The sequence below is a fragment of the Danio rerio genome, chromosome 11, assembly GCF_049306965.1.
Source record: "Danio rerio strain Tuebingen ecotype United States chromosome 11, GRCz12tu, whole genome shotgun sequence".
NCBI lineage: Eukaryota > Metazoa > Chordata > Actinopteri > Cypriniformes > Danionidae > Danio > Danio rerio.
The window spans coordinates 30,497,083-30,520,268 of record NC_133186.1 but is presented as its reverse complement, the minus strand read 5'-3'; the positions used below and the strand labels follow the sequence as shown (position 1 = coordinate 30,520,268).

The 23,186-nt window shown below is 37.8% G+C and overlaps 1 protein-coding gene across 11 annotated transcripts in view; it reads right to left on the bottom strand.

The window, feature by feature from the left end:
* The window catches only part of ephb2b (eph receptor B2b), a 258,150-nt gene that overhangs the window by 5,961 nt on the left and 229,003 nt on the right, over positions 1–23,186 (bottom strand). For 6 of the 11 annotated variants that reach the window (XM_073915884.1, XM_073915881.1, XM_073915883.1 and 3 more), the window contains 9 exon segments: positions 22,458–22,620; positions 19,649–19,757; positions 19,322–19,386; positions 15,342–15,464; positions 14,994–15,241; positions 9,545–9,760; positions 9,304–9,453; positions 6,585–6,778; positions 2,491–2,646 (listed from right to left, as the gene is read on the bottom strand). In XM_073915884.1, coding sequence (XP_073771985.1) covers positions 2,491–2,646; positions 6,585–6,778; positions 9,304–9,453; positions 9,545–9,760; positions 14,994–15,241; positions 15,342–15,464; positions 19,322–19,386; positions 19,649–19,757; positions 22,458–22,620 — 1,424 coding nt within the window. 11 annotated transcript variants of the gene reach the window in all.

Here is a 23,186-nt window from a genome sequence, read left to right as displayed (position 1 = left end):
TAGATATAACGTACATGCACACCATTATTTAAGTTTGAAGTTAGTAGAGATTAATTTATTTTTTTAAATTCCTTCTTCTCACCAAGAAAAGAAAAAAAAAGTATTGCAATTTTCTTTTTTTCCATTTAAATGTATTTAAAATGATCTTTTGGTTACTACATGATCCATGAAACACATGCAATCTATATACAGATGAAGTCACAATTATTAGTCCTCGTGTAGTTATTATTTTTTTTTAAATATATAACGATGATTAACAAAGCAAGGAATTGTTCCACACTATTTCCAATTATATTTTTTCTTCTGGAGAAAGTCTTATTTGTTTAATTTTAGCAACAATAAAAGCAGTTTTTGTTTTTGAAAAGCCATTTAAAGATCAATATTATTAAAACCTAATAAGCAATATTCTTTGATTGTCTACAGAACAAAACACTGTTTTGCCGAAAAGAAAATTAATGAATGAATCAATCAATCTTGGCAAAGCTAAAATAAATCAGTTATTAGAAATAAGTTATTAAATCAATTATGTTTAGAAATGTGTTAAAATAAAATCTTTCTGTTAAACAGGGATGCTAATAATAACCGATTAACCGCTAACCGAAAGAGTGCATTTTAACCAATTAATCGTATAAGTTAATTGTTTAAGAATATTATTATGTGTGGTTTATTTATAAACTAATATGAGAAGACTTATGATCAAAACGGCTGGCACCTCATTAGCTCTGTAATCTGCTCTATTAGATGATGACATAAGCATTATAAATAACCAGAGTTTTTCATTCAAGTTATCTTTGTCTCATAGTTTCCCCCCTTCCAACCCCTACTTCCCACCCTTTTTTTTCCGATAGGGCGACACGGTGGCCCAGTGGCTAGCACTGTCGCCTCACAGCAAGAACACCGCTGGTCCATCCTCCTATCAGGCCCGTTGACGTTTCTGTGCAGAGTTTCTATGTTCTCCCCGTGTTCGCGTGGGTTTCCCTTAAGTTCCCCTGTTTCCTCCCACCGTCCAAAAACATACACCTTAGCCAATCGACTAAACCAAATTATTACCCAAGATAACCTTGTTTAAACTTCTTACACTGCGACAAGCAGGGGAGTTCTCGAGAACTACCTGAGCTCGAACTTCCCTCTCGCCCTTCTGACGGGAGGGAGCCCTGGGCCTGAGGATATTACGAGCTCAGGGCTCTCTCCCGTGACAGCATGCCAATTACGCTTTATTGATTATCAATGTGAACTCATAAAATTTTGTTTTGTTTTATTTGGCTGCATCAGGGGCCGGTCACAGCGAATGTGATTTTTGTGTTGAGAGGGGGATCTTTTAAATAGTTAACTAATGGCTGTGAGCGTTTTCTGGCACCTGGTACGCCTCACGTTTTTGCTGCTGCATGCTGTGTGCTCACAGTTGAAAAAAGACAACTTTGAGCAGAAAAAGCGTCTTTTTGATTTTTCAGTCTAATAAAAGCAGAGGCGGTGTTTTTGTTGACAGAAAAAAAAACATGATTGGACAAACAGCATATTCTTAAAAAGGATTCAGTCAGTATTTTCGTTTTGTAATCTAAACTTGTCATTTAAGTGAAAAATATCCAGGGCAGGACTATTTATTTTATTCTTTTTACTTAGTTTATTCTGTTTTTCTGTTGGAAACGCTGCATGTGCTTGAAAATGTGCTGTTGTTCGGATGTTCTGTATGCTGTTGTTAACATATTCAAATGAATGAGTACTTTAAAATGCAACATTTATTGTGTCAGACAAAAAATACACACACACACACATATACAGTATATATATATATATATATATATATATATATTTATATATATATATTTTTTTAAATCAAATAATAATTTTATAATAATCTGACCAGTTAACCGATAATATTCAGTTAAAGAGTGGCGGTTGTCAGTTGTCGGTTGGCAAAATTAACCAAATTGAGAATTACAAAACAGAGATAAGGGAAAAATATACAGGGGGGCTAATAACTCAGGTGGGCTAATAATTCGAACTTCAACTATACATATTATCACATTGGGAAGCTGCTAGCATCTTAGTGCTATATGTTGCTGGGCTAACTGCATGGCTACTAACAACGACCTTCAGAAATCCTTATATACTGATATTCTGCTAGATATTTCTCATATTTTCTTTTGAATTTGATTAGCCTTTTATTTGATTATTTGATTATCTTGTATGTTTGTCACTTAAGATAAATTGAATGCTTCATTGGAATACCAAAATTAATTTATTTCCAAAAAACAAAACAAAAAAATTTAAGATTTTCTATTTCACATTAAATATTATATTCTATATTCTACTGTGCAGGCCTAATACAGTAAATAGAGTAAGAACTATGAACTAAGGGCATTATAGAGCAAAAGTATGAAAAACCAGTCAGCACTTATGGAGTCAAAGTTCCCCTAGAGGTTCTGTTGACTCAGTGATCAAAGTGTGGCTGTTTTCCAAGCTGCCCTCTCTCATAGGTATAGCACTTACTCCATGGTCATCTGGGAAACGAGGTCGAAGCTGGTGAAGTTGCCATTGGCAAAGTTGTCTTTGTACTGGCCCATCTTAATAGCGTCCAGCCAATCATCCACAGAGCTAAAGCTAGAGAAGTCAGGCACACTGCGGTCAAGCAAGGGCAAATGCACACTGCAGGGGCAATAAGAGAGAGAGACATACAGATGAGTCCCACTGTTGTCAATTTATGCAGTATAACACAAGCTATGAACCCCCCTATACATGGTACAGTCTAACAAGACATTTATTTGGCATATTATCATCGATGCAAAAAAAAAAAAAAATCATTTAACATATTTTCGGTAATTGTGACCCACTTGGGAATTTTGAGCTATATTATTTCTTGGGTCAATATAATTCAATCTCTGGAGATGGGAAAAAAAGGAAGTTAGGGGAAGAATTTAAGTGCAAAGTGTCCTCTGCCCTGTTTAATTCTTCAAAAAATGCAATTACTGTCCCCCAGATGACTGTACTTTCTAGCAACATTACTGTAGCTTATAAGCCTCGAGGCAAAAAGAGCTGGTGGGAAGTGAGCAAAACCCAAACCTCTCACCATCAGCGTGATGACAGAAGAAACTGGGCCATTTTACATGTCCACAAGACACTGACTACAGTGTTGCCCACTGCTACTTTGTCTACCAGCTTAAATGTTGTTTGAAACTCATGATTGCCTGAAGCTTTCAATAATGATCTGATAAATCAAACCCATTTGCTTTTATTTACATAGCGTTTCAGCGCCAAAAGAAATAACTCACAAACTTCATACAGCATCAATAAAGTCCACCACAGGTATCAGAAGGAAAACCAAAGCATTAACCCCAGATTGAAAACAGTACTGGAATCATTTAAAAGGAGGCATTACTATTAAGGTCATATTCCATTTGGTTTTGTAAATATGCCTTGAAGGATGCAAGCGAGTCGGGTCTGGCAAAAGGTCAGCTGTAGAAAATTCCCCCTAATATATGAAACACACAAACAAAAAGACGCATGCACCCAGACCAACACTTCAGTGTAATGGGGAGGGTGTCAGACTAAACTAAGTACTAAATACCTTAAAAAGAAACTTCAAAGCAGGCAATAAAGTTGTTTTTGTAGCCGCACATATATCATGTAACACGGATAGATCTGCACTCCTCTCCAAACAATACAGTATTATGTATGTGCAGCGGTTAGACTGAAAACGTCATTAGGATCCCTTGATGCTGCCATGGCATTCCATAGTGTAAAGTTTCACGTCTGTGTCTATACTCCTTTCCAAAGAGGCAATGCATCCCCATAAACTAAATACTGTAGAAACTTGTTTAAACATCTCCGTGACTTTCTACATAAATGTGATTTATTGTAACGACTATTGCACACTTGCACTGCATGAGTAAAAATGATGTCGGATGAGACGATTTGAAACGTGTGCCCATTACAAAGCCTAGAGAGCTGCTTTCAGACAGAAATGAAAAGAATACTTACAAGTAATTGATTAGGAGAACTCCTTTGACTATCAATCACAACAAAATGTAATGTCAGCATAAAGGTCTAATTAAGAGTGTTAACAACACTGATTTCACAGAAAAAAAACTTTTTCTTTCTTTTTTCATTTTGGCAAATTATTAAGTAATTCATATGAATTCATGAGAAAACTGTTTGGGTGGTGGGAGGTATATATATATTTGTTTATAAATTACTTTTTTATTTTATATATTGGACAAATAACATTTATAAAAATTTATCTCATTATTGTTTTAGAAATTATTATTGAAATATTTTTTTAAATATATTTAAAACACATTTTTGCATGCTACATGATCCTTTAGAAATATTATATGTGTGTGTGTAAATATATATATATATATATATATATATATATGTATATATATATAAATTATTTAGTCACATCGGGACGCTGCTAGCATCTTAATGCCATGCCGCTGGGCTAACAGCAAGGCTACTATGTAACGACCTTCAAAAATCATTCTAATATGCTGATATTCCGCTCAAGAAATATTTCTCATATTTTCTGAATATTTAAAACTTGATTTTAGGTATTTGGTTTGCCTTTTATTTGACTTTCTTGTATTATACATTTTTGTTACTTCAGATAAATTGAATGCATCCATTTCTTTACAACACAAAACAAAAAAGTATTCCCCATACTTAAGCTATATACTCTCTATTTCTTTTTTCACTGTATTTCACTGTTTTTCACTTCTGTAAAAAATGTTATTAGTTTTTTTTGGCAACAATAAAAGCAGTTTTAAATAATAATAAAAACAAAAACATTTTAAGGTCAAAATGATTAGCTATATATATTTTTGATAGTCTACGGAACAAACCATCGTTTTACAATAACTTGCCTAATTACCCTAACCTGTCTTGGTAACCTAATTAACCTAGTTAAGCCTTTAAATGTCACTTTAAACTGTATAGAAGTGTCTTGAAAAATATCTAGTCAAATATTAGGTGCGTTCGACATGAAGCTCAGCTGCAGCCGGTGATCAACGAGATTAGCCGAGCGCAGGCGGGGCGGAGTTGAAAACGGAGCCGTCAAGACGGACAGCTGGACACTTCGGGACTCAAAGTTGCTGCAGTCATGATGACCGATCACATGGCGTCATCATATTTTTTTTTTGTTATTTTTATTTATAACAACAAAACATTTACAAATAAAACAGAATACAGGCTCTTCAAACTGTAGTTCCTTTTTAAACAATAAGAGAGAATTATGAATAAAATATATAACAAATGCATGAGAGAAATAAGAGGAAATGAGAGGTTAATATAAACATAAAAACGAACAGGTCTATTAAATACAAAGCAATAAGCATAAATTCTAGGAGTTAACATCAATCTTTAGGCTAATACTTCTTGTTTGAATCTGCTAAAAAAGGGTTTACATATATGTACATTTATAGATATAAAAATTTCCCATGTAAAAAGCAAAACAAGGTGTTTTGATTAGGTCTTAATAAATGAGATTATTTTGGATGATGAAGGAATTTTCAAAAAATCATTTTAATCCAAAAAGATTGTGTTGAAAAGAACAAAAGGTAAAATAAGTGAGCTATGTAGAAGTTTCCCAGAAAGAGCAGGTTGCCTTTAAACTGCTAGACAGAAAATAAAATATATATTTATATTATAATAATAAAGCCATTTTATAATTATTTAATAAAATAGTTCTTTACTTTAATTTGTTAAGAGAGCTTTAGGGTGGCAGGATCAATGATGATGATTTTCTTATTTCAAGTCTGTAAGACTTATTTGAGTTCATATTTAGGTTATTCACTAAAATATACACTAAAATATATCATTTAAATCGTTCATGGAGATGAATGCAGTAAATAGTCTGTATAAAAAAGTTAAAAAATAAACCTGTGCAAACAAGCTAACCTTTATAACCAGATTATTTAACAAAAGATGATACCGCAGTAAAATATTTGTAGTCTTTTAATAAGCAAGATGTGTACAGGATAGAGAGGGTGTGAAAAGTGAATTGTTTGTTTTGAAACTTTTGAATCGGAATTTGTCCAATTATAAACCCGAAATACACGTGTTTGTTGTCATGTGGTGAACTTGGCCAATCGTGTAATATCGGTGTCGTCATCAAAGCTCCTGCAGTCGCTCTCCAGAAGCTGCATGGTCTGAGTTTGCCGTCTGATCTCGGAGCGCTGTCGCGGTACTTTGATGCCACATGTGACAGTCACGTGGCGTCGGCGCAGCATCAATCCGGACAAGATTTCTAACCAGAATGCACCGCTTTAAGACAGATTTCGATCGATCTGCGCAGCGCTGCATGAAGTCGAACGCACCTATTATTTACTGTCATCATGGCAAAGATAAAATAAATTAGTTATTAGAGATGAGTTATTAAAACTATTATGTTTAGAAATGTGTGGATTTTTTTTTTCTTTTAACAGAAATTGGGGAAAAATAAACGGGGCTAAAAATTCTGACTTTAACAGTATTTTAGGCAAGTAATCACACTACTGTGATACCGTGACATTTTTATCCAAGGTTATCATACTGTCAAAACCTTATACCGGCCTAGCCCACTGCACTCTTCATGTTTTCTAACTCACCCTGATGACAGCGGAGTCATGGCCTTCAGGCTGTTGGGGTTACGAATCATTTTGTCCAGATTGTTGACAATCTGGCTGAACTTAGGCCTGTTGTTGCGGTCTTTCTGCCAGCAGTCCAGCATGAGCTGGTGGAGGGCACTGGGGCAGTCCATCGGAGGGGGCAGCCGGTAGTCTTGCTCAATGGCGTTGATGACCTGCAGAGGGAGACACACAACTGTGAGGGTCTCGAGCTGTTTATTAAAAAAGGGCGGAGAAAGATACGCTTGTTGCATCTCAAGTGCTGTTTATTAAAACTTCAATGACAGGTGATAAATGATGGAGGGAAAGAGGGAGGGGTGTTACGGGAAATGACATTAGCCAGATTTGAACTCAGGTTTCTTGCATAAGCACCAAAGCTTAATGTTCCAGTCTGTCAGCTTTTACAGCTTTACAATATAAAATCTGTTTTTTTTTTCTTTCTCTATGCTGGTGAATGTTATGTTGGTTATTACACATAACAGCTTGCGATGTGTAACATTATAAGTGAGTGTTTAATCACTATCAGTAGAAGTTGAATCCTGGGAATTGTAATGTAAATGTACAGAAGGCATATTGTATTCAATTTATTGTAATATATTGCCATGAAATGTTATTGTGATAGGATCTGTCGGCATGGTGCAAGGCAGTTGGCGGTAAATGCGCGCCAGCGTCTGGGTGGTGGAGGGGAGTGTAACACCGCAGGAGACAGAGGATTGATCTGCAGTCTTCATAAATGCACTGTGATCATTATCTGGGTCTTAGGGGGACACAAGGAAGCCATTTGTCATTGGCCGCAAACACACACATGATCCCACTCACCCTTCACACTTACACAACCACACACACACACATACACAAACTATAAATAAGCGGTCGCAGTCAGCTGCTATCTAAATGCCTCCTAAATCAGCTAATAGATCTCGATTATAAAGGTGCTGATAACAACAATTTGGCAGTACAAGCATTTCCTCTCTGATCAAACGTGGAAAAAGTGCGGTCTTAGAGTTACAAAGTTTATTTGGCAGCGTTCAGGCTGAGTCTGGCTCCTGCCCGCCCTGCTTATTTCCAATCATGCAACATCTGTCAGATTAAATATGATTAACACATGGCCTGTAATCTACACGCTGACTAAATTCTACAGTTGAAAATGCGCTGCGAGTTGTAACAGGAAATCAAGAACGTCACTTTAATAAAACTTAAGTACAGCTCCAGTTAATTAACTGGGTAGCGTCACTAAATGTGCAAAACAGACACTGATGGATGTTCCGTCACATTTGAATGAAACAAGACGCTTCCAGCAGCCTCGGTGGCTAAAAAAACGAGATGCACGGCGGCCATGAAGTGGAAAGTGCGAGCAGGACCCGAGTGAGACCCGTCGTTCCCTAGCTCATTATCGTAGCCATTACGGCGCTCCATTCAAGGCCTGATTAATCTCATTCAGGCGCCTCAAACGGCCAGCCCGATGGGAGGACCGTGACGCTATCTGGAGCTGCTAATAAGATAACTGGTGAGATCTGCGCTCCCTCTTAGCGCATTAGCGTTCACACTTTCAATTTGAAACTATTTTCATTATCTGGACCCATAATTTGCCTTTTCCCAGCCACCCAGAGGGATGCTAGAAATGGGAGCTCTCTTCAAGGGCAGGGACTGTTTCGATGTGGCACCGTGCTTTGCATGTCAAATCATCTTTTTGTTCACCAGGAGAGGAGTGTGAAGTACAGGTGAATTTTTGTGGAAGCCTTCGCATAAAGAGAGCTAATGCTCCCTTTTGACACAAAACACAGACAATAGCTTGAAGACACTGTCTCCAAAAGCACACAATCTCCACAAATACAGTTCAAACCTCTCATTTAAATGCTTAAAGTGTGATCTTTTGACGCAAATCCCTTCTTCTGCATTCTGAGGCCAATGTGATGTGATGATCGGTGCGGCTGTTTCTGCAAAGACTGATTGTGCTCATGCAGTGTTTGGGGTCTGAGGTTTGGCCTCGTACACAGCAGAGCAGCACATGGGCAGATTTACGACGTGCTCTCTCTGCTGTTTACCTTACCCTCTGATTCAACATAGCTGCACAGCATTCATCTATCACGCGCTAACATATGGCAACCGACCAACAGCCTCTGGCAGGAGTGTTTGACAGTGCCTCTATTGGAAAATGGTTTAAAAAGAAGAAATGAGCGGTTATACCTAATAAAGACTGAGGATGTGGAGCACTGAAAAGGTTATGAGGTTGGAGCGGAAACTGGAAGAATCAAATAAGTAGCTTAAATATAAATGATTGTATAAAAAGCTAGGTATTTGTATGTTTTAAACATGAAACAAACTGACAAATAAGCATAGACATTGCTTAAACATTTGAGATGTTTAATATCTATGTATAAATAAGTAATATATATCAAATAATCTTATTAGTATTTTTAATTAAGGATATTAAGCAGCACAACTGTTTATAGCATTAATAATTAGGTCACCAAAACAGCACATTACAACGATTTAAAAATAATCATGTTACATTGAAGACGTAGTGTAATGGCTGCTGAATAATTAACTTTGCCATCACAGAATTAAATGATATTTTAAATGATATTAAAACATAATATTAAACCAGAAATCAGTTATTGGAAAATATAACATTAATTAATAAAATTAATCTTAAAGAACCTAAACATTTGAATGGTAACATAAGTGTTGAGGTACATACATCCTGATTGGTCATGTCCCAATATGGTCGCTCTCCATATGACATCACCTCCCACATGACTATCCCATAGCTCCATACATCACTGGCAGAGGTGAACTTCCTATACTGAATGGCCTCCGGGGCGGTCCATCGAATAGGGATCTTCCCCCCCTGTATAAACCCAAATCAAAACATCAAATCATCTCAAATCAAAGCACAAGTTTGTATATAAGTCGCAAAATAAACTAAAATGACTTCTCACCAGAGCACTGGTATATGTAGGGTCAGACGTGTCATCCTCCAAGAAGCGAGAGAGTCCGAAATCGGACACCTTGCAAACGAGGTTACTGTTAACTAAGATGTTGCGTGCGGCCAGATCCCGGTGCACATAATTCATGTCTGCAAGGTACTTCATTCCAGAGGCGATCCCTCGTAACATGCCCACCAGCTGAATCACAGTGAACTGGCCATCATTTTGCTGTAAAAAAAAAAAAATTAAAACAACTTAGTCAAGACATGAAGTCCTTTAAGTAGTGATAATATTATACATTTAGCATGAATTTTAATATTTAAGAATTATATTTCTCAATGAGAAAAAACAAACATTATTACACTAAAGCAAAGCCAACTATGTAATTTGCTGTAAGTGTATCATTTATTTTGATATTGTTGAATAGTAAGGTATATTAGTTAACATTAGGTAATGCGTAAATAAAAAATTTACTGAATTTATTCATATTTGTTGATGTTAGTTAAACATACAGCTGTTCTACCATTAGCTCAAATTGTGTTAAATAATATTTCAAATAATACACATTAAGTAATATTTTTTTACAATTTATTTTGATCAAAAGTTGTATTGATAATGTTACAATTAACATTAAGATGCTTAAAACTAATATATTCTGGTCCTGTCGAGAAGTACATGAATTTTGGAAAACTTTATTACAAGGCTTTTGAAATAGACATTAAAATTGATTTGGAATTAGCAATGTTTAGATGTTCAGACCAGGTTCTAACTTGACCTAATTCTGACAGAGTGGAAATCCACGACACCTCTAGTTTTTTTTGTTTTTGTATGGTTAGCTGAAATGGGTCCTGCCCTCAAGCTGGAAAGGTTATGTTTCTCTAGATTCGGCTAACAAAAGATGTATGATAAAATATGGGAGCCCTTCCTTAGATATATACAATTTTAATAATGTCTCTGTAATAATGTTTTTTTTTTCAGTAATTTTTTTCCCCTTTCCTTTTACATGTCATTCTATTTTGTTTCTTACTTTATTAGTCTGGTTGAGATTTTTTTTGATGGTGCTGTATACTGTAATTGCCGTATTGTTTGCTAGTGTTTTGGTGCATGTTCTAGTTGGTATCAGGTAATAACACAGATAATAACATAAATAACTACTGGGTGTTATGTTTTCATATAAAAGCTCTGCTTCTTTTAAAAGTCTTCTTTAAAAGTGAAATGGGCACAAAAACATATTTTGTCAATCCAAAATACTTCAGCTTATATGAAACTGCAACAGTTATCTCTTCTGGGCAACCTATAAATCCAAAACAACAACAATAATGCAAGAATAAAGCTGTGGAAATCACGGTTAATATCTAGTTTGCCCTGTCGGATAAGACCAGAGTCTGAACACAATGCATCAAGTCAAGCCGGGATTGGGTTTGGCTGTGCAAACGCTCTGGTGAGGATTGGTAGAGTTTATGCTACGTGATGCTAGATCAGACATCTGATGATCAATGGAGGCCGTGGCAAATCTTACAGCTGTTGACTATGGTGGTCAGAAAGCTCTTTGCACATGAGGAGGTCCAGCAGTTTCTGACCCAGCTGTGCCTGCAGCTGCTTTAATCTGCAGACCCTCCGCAGACAGTCGTGAGGCGAGCAGCGTTCAGCTTCTGATCAGAGGAGACAACACAGCAGGCGCAGTGCGGACAGACACGCACGCGACAAGTGGAGACAGACGGAAATACCTAGACAGTGGACGAAAGAGCCACGAGATGTCTTTATTCTGTGTCTCATGCAAACCCTTCCTCTGAGCAGCATGTGTCACGCTCAAACCCTTCCCCCATGTTAAGCTGACTTCGAATCGAACTTCTCCTCACCCTCCACCGCAATTAAGCGCCATCCATTATTCATAAAGCTGAAATCCTTCGCAAATACAGCCTGGCACTCTAATCTGCTCACAGTGTTTGCCTATAGTTTAATTGGAGGGATTCTTCGCCCCCGAAGTTATTTGGATCTGCAGTCTGAGCGAGGCAAACATTCTTTCTCTTCTGATTACACTGAATTTTTCTATCCCTGCCGTTTCTTCTCAGACACGTCTTTGGTGTCGGTTCTGTGAAGCTGCGCTTAAGTTTTCAGTTTGACGTTTCTCAAATCTGTTTGAAACTTTTCGTTAGCACACCTTTTTGAATTTCTCTCCCTTTTGCTCCTTAATCCGGCTTGAAACAATATTGGAAGTAGGATCAGTGCAAGAACGACAGGTTAGCATTGAATCTGCCTCTCTCTTTCTCTGTCTTGTCTTACAAGAGCTCCATCAGACTCATATACTAGCGCTTTTGCACTAACACACAATGTTGTCATCCGCTGTCATAGAGAGGTGCCACAACAGAGGCGTGTTGTTTTCAAAGAATTCAGCGTTCTGTCAGAAATGGATGACAGTTTTGCAAAAACAACACAATTGTGCAGCTGCACAAAGATTTGTGAGGTTTCAAAGCTCTTGTCTACCACCGAACAGACATTATGAGAGCTAAAAAGAAGAAAAAAAAACATTAGCCGGTCTTTTTAAATTTTTTTAGCGCAGGATTTGAACCCAAAGTAAACCTAACCTATGAGGTGTTGTAATTTGTCACTCTTACTTCGACTAACATTACCAAACATCAGTCATTTCCTCACGCGATGGCACGGTTGGGCATGTGCGTTCTGTAACGAGCAAGTATAAACACGAGCCTCACCAAACAGCTAAAATAACATAAGAACCTCACACTTATAGAGGTTTGTGAGCGCTGGATCTGATTGTGGTGAGAAGAAATAAATTCAGTTCGAATGTCTAACAAATGTTGGGTCGTTTGGTTCCTGCTTACTCGCCGTCGTTTAAACGCCGTAATCATGGAGGTTTTTTGTTTCAGATAATTACACTTCCTGAGCCTAACACCCCAAAAAGCTACGTGTCAAGGATAAAATAAGTTTTCGCTTGTGATAGATCAGAGGCAAGACCTCGCTAATGAGCAAAATAAATCATTCCTTCCCCGATGATTACATATTTACATAAATCAAAGACATTTTTTGGACGCAACACACAGCGAGGCCAATTAGCAGCGATCAAGGGATCCAAACGCCTATTTTATCCGCATCAGCTCTGCAATGAAATCAAATTGACGCGTGCCAGTCAAAGGGTGACAGTGGCGTTTTTTTCTCATCCCCCACGCCTGTTGGAAAACAGGGGGATTGGATGATTCTCGCATTTGGTTATTCATCTGAATGCGGTTGCAGGAAGCTGCAGAGAGTTACAATGTAGATTAAAACACATCCGGTGTGTTTTGAGATATAGGTCAGAAGCACATATGGTGGCTCGGTTTATAAGACACACACTGCTCATCTGATGCTTGTAATGCAGAAAACGTGGCCGAGAGAGCGTGACCAATGTGAAATGAGGGCATGACTAACCACAGAGCAACAATTCAACGATTTCTTTAAAGAGAGCGTCTTAAAGCAAACGTTAGTGTGGCAACCCGTGGAGATGAATGGAAGAGTATTGAGCTTATTACAACAGTGCTACAGCTGGAATCAATACCGAGAGTAGATGTTTTGCTGCAGGGGGGCAGCTGGGTATTACGGAGAGACCCTGTGGAGAATTACCTGATGGACAGCATGAGAAATTAGGAGGGAACGTTTGTATGATGTTGAGCATGCTGATGTGCATACACACCTGCTGATGTCAGATTATCACTTCAATACAACTGGAATTTGAAACATGCTTATGTTACGTAGCTTGTGCTAAAACAGGAAAATCCATATTATTACAGTGAATTAGTTCATTCATGAGCTTTGTTTAAAAGGAATAGTTTAAAAAAAAGATTCATGAGTTTGTGAGTTATTGTCTAGACCTGTTCACTTACATTTTCCTGCCCTTTTTTTTTTTTTTTGCATTGAAGTACTAGGCATACACAATATTAGAATCCAACTGAAAACACATAAGCTATCACAAGTTATCATTAGATGCTTACACAAAAATATCAATGTTGTATGTCATTCTCAGGCATTATTAGAATTTTTTTATCAGACTTTTGTTAAAACCTTGCCTATACTATATGTACATACACTCTCTGGCCACTTTATTAGGTGCACATGTCCAACTGCTCATTAACGCAAATTTCAGCCAATCACATGGCAGCAACTTAATGCATTTAGGCATGTAGACATGGTCAAGACGATCTGCTGCAGTTGTGATTTCAGTGACTTTAAATGTGACATGGTTGTTGGTGTCTGACTGGCTAGTTTGAGTATTTCAGAAACTGCTGATCTATTGGGATTCTCACGCACAACCACTCTTGGGTTTACAGAGAATGGTCCAAAAAGAGAAAATATTCAGTGAGCGGCAGTTTTGCTGGTGCAAATGCCTTATTGATGCCAAAGGAGAATGGCCAGACTGGTTCCAGCTGATAGAAAAGCAACAGTAACTCAAATAACAACTTGTTAAAACTAAAGTATGCAGAAGAGCATCTCTGAACGCACAACACATCCAACCTTGAGGCGAATGGGCTACAGCAGCAGAAGGCCACACCGAGTTCCACTTCTGTCAGCTAAGAACAGAAAACTGAAGCTACAATTCACACAGGCCCACTAAAATTGGACAATAGAAGACTGAAAAAATGTTGCCTGGACTGGTGAGTCTTGATTTCTGCTGCAACATTCGGATGGTAGGGTCAGAATTTGACATATATATAATTGCAGATGAACATTTTAAATACATAATCAGTCCCTCCAGGTTTGCAAAATCAAGCAAACTCTGCAAATTTAAAAAAAAATGCTGCAAATAGAATGCTGCTAGAACAATGCATTAAGGTGGGATATATCACATGAAACAACACCATAGAAATATATAGTATATACTACAGTGTTTTTGAACCATACTATAGTAAAGTACTTGAATTGATCTGTTGAGGTGATTCAAAATTTGCTATGGTGACAGCCACACAAGTCATGATGAAAGTAATCCAACTGAATTTAAAACATGAATAAAACAATAATATTATCTACAATATGATTGGACCATTTGTGTTTGTCAGAGAGAATATTAGGCAACCAAATATTTCCAAATATATATATAGTTTCACTGTTATTTGGTTACCCTTAAAAAACATTAGAATTAAGTTGTGTTATTTATATCAGTTGAGGTATAAAGGTAATAAAACTGTAATAAAGATGTGTCTGTGGTATTTAAAATTTGTTTTACTGCAAAACAAAAAACTGCAAAAAAGAACAAAAAAAAATCACAAATGTGGTTGCAAGTTTTAAAAAGCAAGATCAAAATCAGCCATTTTAGGCCACAGAAAACAGAAAAAGAGTCCCTACAAAATCGAATGTCAATTGATACTGATCATTAAAAGAAAACAATAAAATAAAATATATATTATTATATATAAATATAATTAAATAAACCTAGAGTATACTGTAGTCTAAACAAAAACGACAAACTACTCACCCTGAGGAAAGAGTCCAGTGAGCCGTTCTCCATAAACTCTGTGATGATCATGACCGGGCTGCTCTTTGTCACCACTCCTTCTAAATGGATGACATTAGGGTGATCGAACTGCCCCATGATGCTTGCTTCACTCAGGAAGTCCCGCCTTTGCTTCTCTGTGTAACCTGACTTCAGCGTTTTGATGGCCACGAACATCTCCCTCTTCCCTGGAAGCTTCAGGTTACCACTGCAGACCTCTCCAAACTCCCCTAAGAACAGAGACATGTGATTTGTACTTTAGGTCAAAGCACACACACACACACACAAAACAAACAAACTACACTGCTGGACGTTTGGAGGTTTGATTACCTGCTCCAATGACTTGCTCGATTTTCACACATGAGATGTCAATTTCCTTTGCAAACTCCCTTACAGCTTCGTTGGGGTCTTCATAGGTGAACGGATCGATGTAGATCTTCATTCCTGGTGACACTTGAAAATATAGAAAACAACTTTAATATTAAAAACAAATAAAAAACAACTAATGCTGCTTAAAGACTGCAGTACTGCAAGTGTGAGAATGTATTAGCGATGAGGGTCTCTGGGAATTCAGCTATTCTTTGTATTCGGAGCATTAGATTTGGAACAGCTCCTGACTGCAGTCAATGGAGGATAACAGCGTTCGCCAAGAGAAAGATAAGGTGTTTTAATATATGTATGAGTTTGGGGGTGTCAGTCCCCGATGGAGAACACATATCAGCTATTTCCATTGCTGCCAATCAAATGACTTTTGATTGCAGGTAAATTGGCTTATGGTGAACTTAAGTGTTTGGGGACTTGCCTTAAATCCGATTATTCAGCCTCTCGGTTCCAAATCTATCCGAAGGCATTTTAGTAGACAGTGTTTTCATGCAGCTGGGGAGATTTTATTATTGGTGATCTGGCTGCACAGACGGTTTTGGAATTGATAAATGTGCTCTTGCAACAGACGAGGAGAAGATAGATAGGGTGAGAGAAGTGAATGGCAGTCGACATCAAAGGATTTGTGAACGTCAAACTATAACAAATTCATGAGGCTGTAGTGGATGAACGTTCTTCTGAGAAGATCTCACTGTTTTGAGGGATAGCTCACCCCAAAATGAAAATCTGTCATCATTTATTCACCCTCACGTCATTCTAAACTCATATAGCTTTCGGTCTTCAGTGGAGTACAAAAGGGAATGTTTAGCAGGATGTTCATGCTGCTCTCTCCACACAATGAATATCAATGAACCCATTCCCCCTTCATGATATGCATACAGAATCTCTCCTTTTTCCACAAAATACAGGTTTGGAAAGACATGAGACTAAAAAAATTGAGAGAGAATGTATTTTTTGGCAGACTATGCCAGTAAGATTAAAAAGAGAGAGAGAAAGAGAAAAAAGCTGTAAGACAAATAAAGAGAAGGAGTGAACTAGACAAACACGAGTATGAAGACTGAGATTAAGAGCCCTTTCTTCTCTCGAGCACTAATGGATGATTTCTGACCTTGGCTTTCCTGGCCCCACACTCTTCTAGAAATTATTTCAATAAATAGAGCATTTACAGCAGTTCTTTACCACTGATTACACAGCATAAAAGCTGTTTAAACTGATAAGTAAGGGCAGGGAAAAATAAAACTTGAGGAAAAGTGCCAAACCATTTTCATTCAGCAGAGTGAGCAAGAGAGAGATAAACTTTAAGCCCTCGGAGGGAGAGAGAGCGAGCAAGCGAGCGAGCTTAGCTTTAAATTATTGCCTCGAGAGAATCTTAAAGATTTATTTCTATAAATGGAACAGCACTCCGAGGCTAAGATGGTATTTACTGAAGTATTGCTCATTTTATGACTAATCTTTGATGGATCTTACTAACTTTGAAACACCTGGCGTTGAGCTTTTTCTTGCATTAGCTTTGTGTACTGCTTTGATGGGAAAATAAACAAGAGGCTGAAAAAGAACCGAGCGAAAGAACAAAGACGAACAGCGAAATCGCTTCCAGGGGAAGTGGCTAATGCTCTCTCTGATGGGATTTTGAGGGAAGCTGTGGGATTAATATTTTGCAGATGAATCTTGAGAAAGCAAGGTCCAGCTTCGAGACAGAGGTGTGTTTGATGGTGAAAGAGAAAGAGGCAGATAAACAGAATTGTTTGAGGTGGGCAAGCAGTAAAGAGAGAAAGAGTGCATTAGTGAGTGTTTGTTAGTGTACAGCATGATATAAATAAAAAAAAGTAGTGAAGTGAAAATATGTCAAATGTCTGTGGGTTATAAAACACATACTGTATGCTTTTAGTGTTTATGAAAGCTATGTCCAACACTGATGACAATAAGACAGCAATAAGTGGAATGATTAGGGATTGTGTGATTCTGTGCCCTGTAGTAGTATGGATGTTGGACATACAGCCTTGATATCACCAGAATAAAACAAAAAACAATTGTTTTAAATTCGAGCATTATCACATTTTATGCAGTTTTACTGTGTTTAAACTCTGAAATACAGTATAAAGTACATGAAATTGTTATCCTTTTTTTTCCCCTTTATTAATAGTATCTGTTTTGTCTTTTAAGCCAGATTTATCTTAAATTTAAATAACTACACAACCAGAACACTAACAATTAACAATAACCAGCAGTTAAAATAGTATGTCATTTATGTTATTCATTTCAATGTAGCACTACATAATTTTGATGAAAAAAAATAACCTAAATGCCTAAAAGTCAAACGTTTATGTTTGCATATAAGGCTAGGGAAAAAACTTGTAAAACAAATCGGATTCCACATGTACAGCTCTAAATGTAATGTCATCAATTGGCACAATTATATGTCACGTTTGGCTTTACATTTTTACGTTTTTTTGTGCAGGGACAATTGGTTTCTTGGACCCTTAAGGTCTTTGCACACTGAAGTCCGACATTTTTGTATGTGTTTTTTTTCATATTCATATCCAAAATATTTGTCACGTCCACAAATCCATTACTAGGAAAGAAAAAGAAAGAGCAATAGGCTACATATTGTGTTTATCCAATACTAGAAGGAGAGTTTTGCTCATTATCAAAGAGCTGTGCTGGATTATTCCCAAATGCAAAGTTTACTTCAGGAAATCAGTGGAATTTTTCAACATTGCTTGTGATAATTCACACAATTATATACGTAAAAAAAAAACAAAAAAAAAAAAAACACAGACTGTACCTATAATGTTACAAACATAATAGATGCTGGCCGCATTGACTTATTGGAGCAACAGAATGAAGCGGACCATAAGGGTATTATAATGATCATGAGTACATCAAATGTTTGGACACACACACATCAAGCAGCAGCAGGGAAGAGGTGCACCAGTCACATAATCCAGCATATGGGATCTCAACTGTCCGCCATATTCTGTCTTATATGTAGCTTGATACGGTAATCTGAGTTTGTCAAATAAGAACAATTTGAGTAGCCTTGTGAAAGTGGCAGGTAAGATCATTGGTTTTAACCAAACTAGACTAATACTAATTTACCATAATTAAGTTTTAAAGAGAGTTTAGGGTGTCCTATGTAACCCGGATCACCCATTGTAAACTGTGTTGAAGCTGCTGTCATTAGGACTTTGTTTTAGAGTTCCTATTTGCAGGACAAATAAAATTAGAAATTATTTTATATAATGGCGGCCATTAGGTCATTAAATGAGTCCAACGGAGAGGGAGATGCATCTAAAGATGATGTATGTTGTGTGGTAATATTTTGTTAATGTGTAGATAGAACATTACTCGTGTTACGGCACCATGCTGCAAATTTAGTTTCCCTAAACAGAGTCTATATTACACACTATGTTTGTCATGAAGTGATATGTGGCTAAAGAGACGGCATTTTGTATTTTGCCTTTTGCTTCTAGCCCTGAACTGTCAAAACACCTCTCAAAATGCTTTTTTATATGCAAAAAAACAGTAATAAAATTGAAGCTAGTTCGAATTTTTTATGATGGACGAAAGTGTCAAGTGGTTTCATACAATGTGAGGTCAAGTTTATTTTTTAACATGAAAAATCATGGACAAAAATTTCAGATTTAGTGTGCAATATCCTTTATTTTGGTGGTATTTGTGTCACTAGACCCTATTCATTTCCAACCATGGTATACATAAAATGCTTTTAAGGCTTTTTGTTTTCTTTGGTGACATAAATTAGCTCCTAAATCAGAGTAGGATCTAAGTTACTGTCAGCCATTGTATAGTTCAAAGTGCAAACAGGAAAATGGCTTAAGGGGAAAATTTAGTTCTCAGGGCACTGGTTCCTATAAATACCCATCACGAAAGCCCCTATAGTTTGTGTATAGTACTGTCAAAGTACTCACTGTGGCCGCTGGTATAGTGCTGCAGCTTGTCTGTGTACTCTGAATCCGCTCTCTCGAATCCCCGTCTGCAGGAACAAACCCAAAAAGCTCTACTTTTACAATTTTAAAAAGTGCTAAAGCCATGAAAGCAACACTTACAACTCCTCACGATCATCTTGTTAACACAACCTCATCATTAAGCATGTTTTATGAGCTCTGCTGCTCTGTAAATGTCCTCTAATGAAGCAAATGAGGACAAAAAGGCAAGATTTGAACATGTCGCTGGTATAATTGGGAGGAAGCTATGCTAATGGTTTACACGTTTAAAGCAAAGTGAGAGGAACCCACCGGTTGCACACGATGATGATGACCACCACCGCAATGAGGAAGACCAGACCAGCAGCCGCCGAGCCAATGATGAGAGGCAGCTTCTCTTGAATGCTAGTGTTGTACTCCTCTGTAGGCGCAAACAAACACATATCGAAAAGTTAGTGCTTCCTGACAAACCCCAGCAGAGTGTCTCTACATCTGATGCAGCCTGAAGCAAGTTGAGACTCCACTGAGGCGGAGAAGTCCTGCAGTGTAAGTCTACACAGGTGAGAGACCCTCACTTCCTCACTTCCGCGGTGGGGAATCTGGGACAGGAAGCCCTAAGTGAGACACCTTCAGGCAGATGGGGCCGTACGGTTAGACTCCTCGGCTCCAGCAGCATATGGGCATGCGATAGAGGAAACGTGGTGTGTGTTGGTGCAAGACAGACGGATTGGGATGCTGGGAAAGCCTGGGGAACTTTCTTTTTTCCTTCCACTCCTGCCTACCTTTCCCGTTCTCCTCTAGTTGTTTATAATTACAGACTATTCGTTCACAATGCAGACAAACCCCTGGGCTCAATCTGCAACTCTAGAGGCTGCGTACGCTGTTAGTGTGCAACCACTTTAAACACTTGCTCTGAGCCCCTAAAAGCTGATGTAGTGAGCAAACAAAAAGCTGAAGTTCGTCTGATCTCTTGTGGATTCAGCCGCACCATAACTTCCTGTTTAATCGGTTTTAAACCTCTTGGTTAAAGCAGTCAAAGTGAGCGCATCCTGCTGGCATGTTTGGATCACCTGGCTGAGTTGCTGTCTCTCATCATGCCAGCAGAGAGAGGATAGATCAGACTTATTCTGACTCCCTGCTCGTAATAAGCAGCTTAGAAAGTGAGAAGGCATGAGTGAAGTGGCTGCCTCTGAATGAGGAGATCTGGGAAGGGCTGCCATCCAATGATACGTTTCAGCTACTATTCTTTTTCTGCAGTGCTTTGGAAGTGCGACAGAATCCAAAATATGCTCTAACTACACATAGAAAGCAATATTAAAACATATATAGTTTTAAAATAACTGTTAAATGAGCTGATAAAAATACAATAAGCAGTAAAATCATGAAACATTAAGAAACACCTTCTTTAATTTGTGTTTTTTTAGATGTGGATTTGACCAGTAATCTATTTGTAAAATCTTGAAAACACTATTCACACTTTTTTGGATTTCTTTTAATAAAACTTTACATTTTAATTTATATAAATTAATTTAGTTATACTCATTAATGAAATATGTATTGTGTGAGAATCTAAATTTACCTTACTGTACATATTTCGGCTCAGGATATTGTTTACTGAATGTATAATTCTGTTTAAATTCATTAATATATTTATATATTATATATATATAATAATATATAATTTGTAAATATATTTTAAAAGGTTGCATGATCATAATGCAGTAAAACTTTTATAGAATTATAACAATAATATATCCGAAGAGTCATTTCTTCAGTCATCAGTTTAAGATAAATTCAGAATCATTATGGTTCATTTATTTTCTTTTCGGCTTAATTCCTTTATTAATTTAGGGTCACCACAGCGGAATTAACCACCAACTTATCCAGCATATGTGTCCCCGCAGCAGATGTCCTTCCAGCTGCAACCTAATACTGGGAAACATCCATACAAACTTATTTACACACATACACTACGGACAATTTAGCTTACCCAAGCCCGACCTTATTGCTGTGAGGTAATTGTTCTAACCACTGCGCCACTGTGACGCCTTCAGAATCATTACAATTACCAATTTGATTAAGTAAACATTTCTTAACAGAAAACATTGTGCCACAGCTATATCACCCTGCAGCCCAAGACTGGTTACTCACTGAAGCTAAGCAGGGTTGAGCCTGATGGGAAACCACACGGGAAAACTAGGTTGATGTTGGATGTGGTGTAAGTGAGGCCAGCAGGGGGCACTTAACCTGCGGTCTGTTTGAGTCCTTATGTTCCAGTAAAGTGAAGGGGACACTATACTGTGAGTAAGCACTGTTTTTCGGATGAAATGTTAAACCAAGGCCATTAAAAATCCCATGGCACTTCTCGTAAAGAGGTGTAACCCCGGTGTCCAGGCCAAATTCCCTCCATCATGGCCTTCCAATTATCACCATCCACCAAATTGGCTCTATTACTGTCTCTCCACTCTCCAGCTGGTGTGTGGTAAGCGCACTGGCGCTTTTGTCCTGAGCCTGCAGTCGCATCATCCAAGTGGATGCTGCACACTGTTGGTGGTATTGAGAGGCCCTCCCTCATGACTGTGAAGCGCTTTGGGTGTATGGCCATTACTTACTTAGTTAATTTTTTTAATGACCTTTTTAAGGATTTGATTATTATTTGAAAGTAAATATTAAGTAACATCCTAAATGTCTGTAACTTTTGATAAATTTAATGCATTTTTGCTGAATAAAAGTAGTCAATTCCGAACAAAAAAGAAATTTTTTAGTGATTCCACACAGTACCCTAGAGAAGTAGTATATATGTATAAAAAATGAATATTACAACACTCTTCAGCAAACAGTTTACCTTCAGAATCTTAATATGTCCCTTAGATCTAATCAGAAAAATGCAGCGGAGGGAGCAGAGTGTTTAGAGATACTTCTCGCTAACGTGAATCATCAGACAATTAGATGAACTATCTGCATCAGCAAGTCAATTACACACAGCTTTGCCCTTAAGATGAAAATGCAATGGACTAAATCACACTCTCATAATTCATTCCCATAAATTTTACGTTTAAAACAGTGATGTACAGTATGTTTTTTTGGCTAAAATCTGCCATAGTTCTGTTATCGCACTCACCTTCAGTCATAGTCTGGAAGTACATTTTTCCGCTGTACCGCCCAAACCCAGCCACTGTTCGGGCTCGGACCTGGAAGACGTAGATACCTCCGGGTTTGAGGCCGCGGATGACTGCCGTGTTGGTTTGACTCTTAACCATGGACGAATTATGCTCGGTCTGGTCCTGAAAAAGAGGAATGACCAGCAAAGGGTAAGCACATCAATTTTACAAATCCAGTGGTGATTTGGTCACAGCATTTCACAGCGGAGGCTCGGAAGTGTACATATGGCTCTCTAACAGGGCTATCTATCTCATCAAACCCCATCAGGAGAGCTCGACGGAGGGTGCCGGGCAGAGGAACGCTGGCTGACACTTTCAGGCCAGCCACGATTCATTAGTCTGGGCTGAAAGCTGTGGCCATTGTCGCGCCGTTTCAGTCTGTTTGTAAAGAAGGGAAAGAGTGATAGTGAAGAACCAGCAGTGAATGTAGGACTCTCTCTGTTTGTGTGTGTGTGTATACATGTAGCACTTGAGTGTTCTGCTTTTTTTCCTGTCAGCTCTATTTCTGAGCTCTGTGATGTGAGCTTTGCTGCAGTCTGAGGAGAGTGTTTTGACAGGCGGTCCTCAGCACTGTCTGAGAAAGGAATTATACTGAGGAAAGAGTAAGAACAGGAGCAGAGCCCTGGGGACCGCCAGCTTGTGTATGTGTGTTTGTGTGTATTGCTAACAAAAAGAAAAGACAGAAAGTG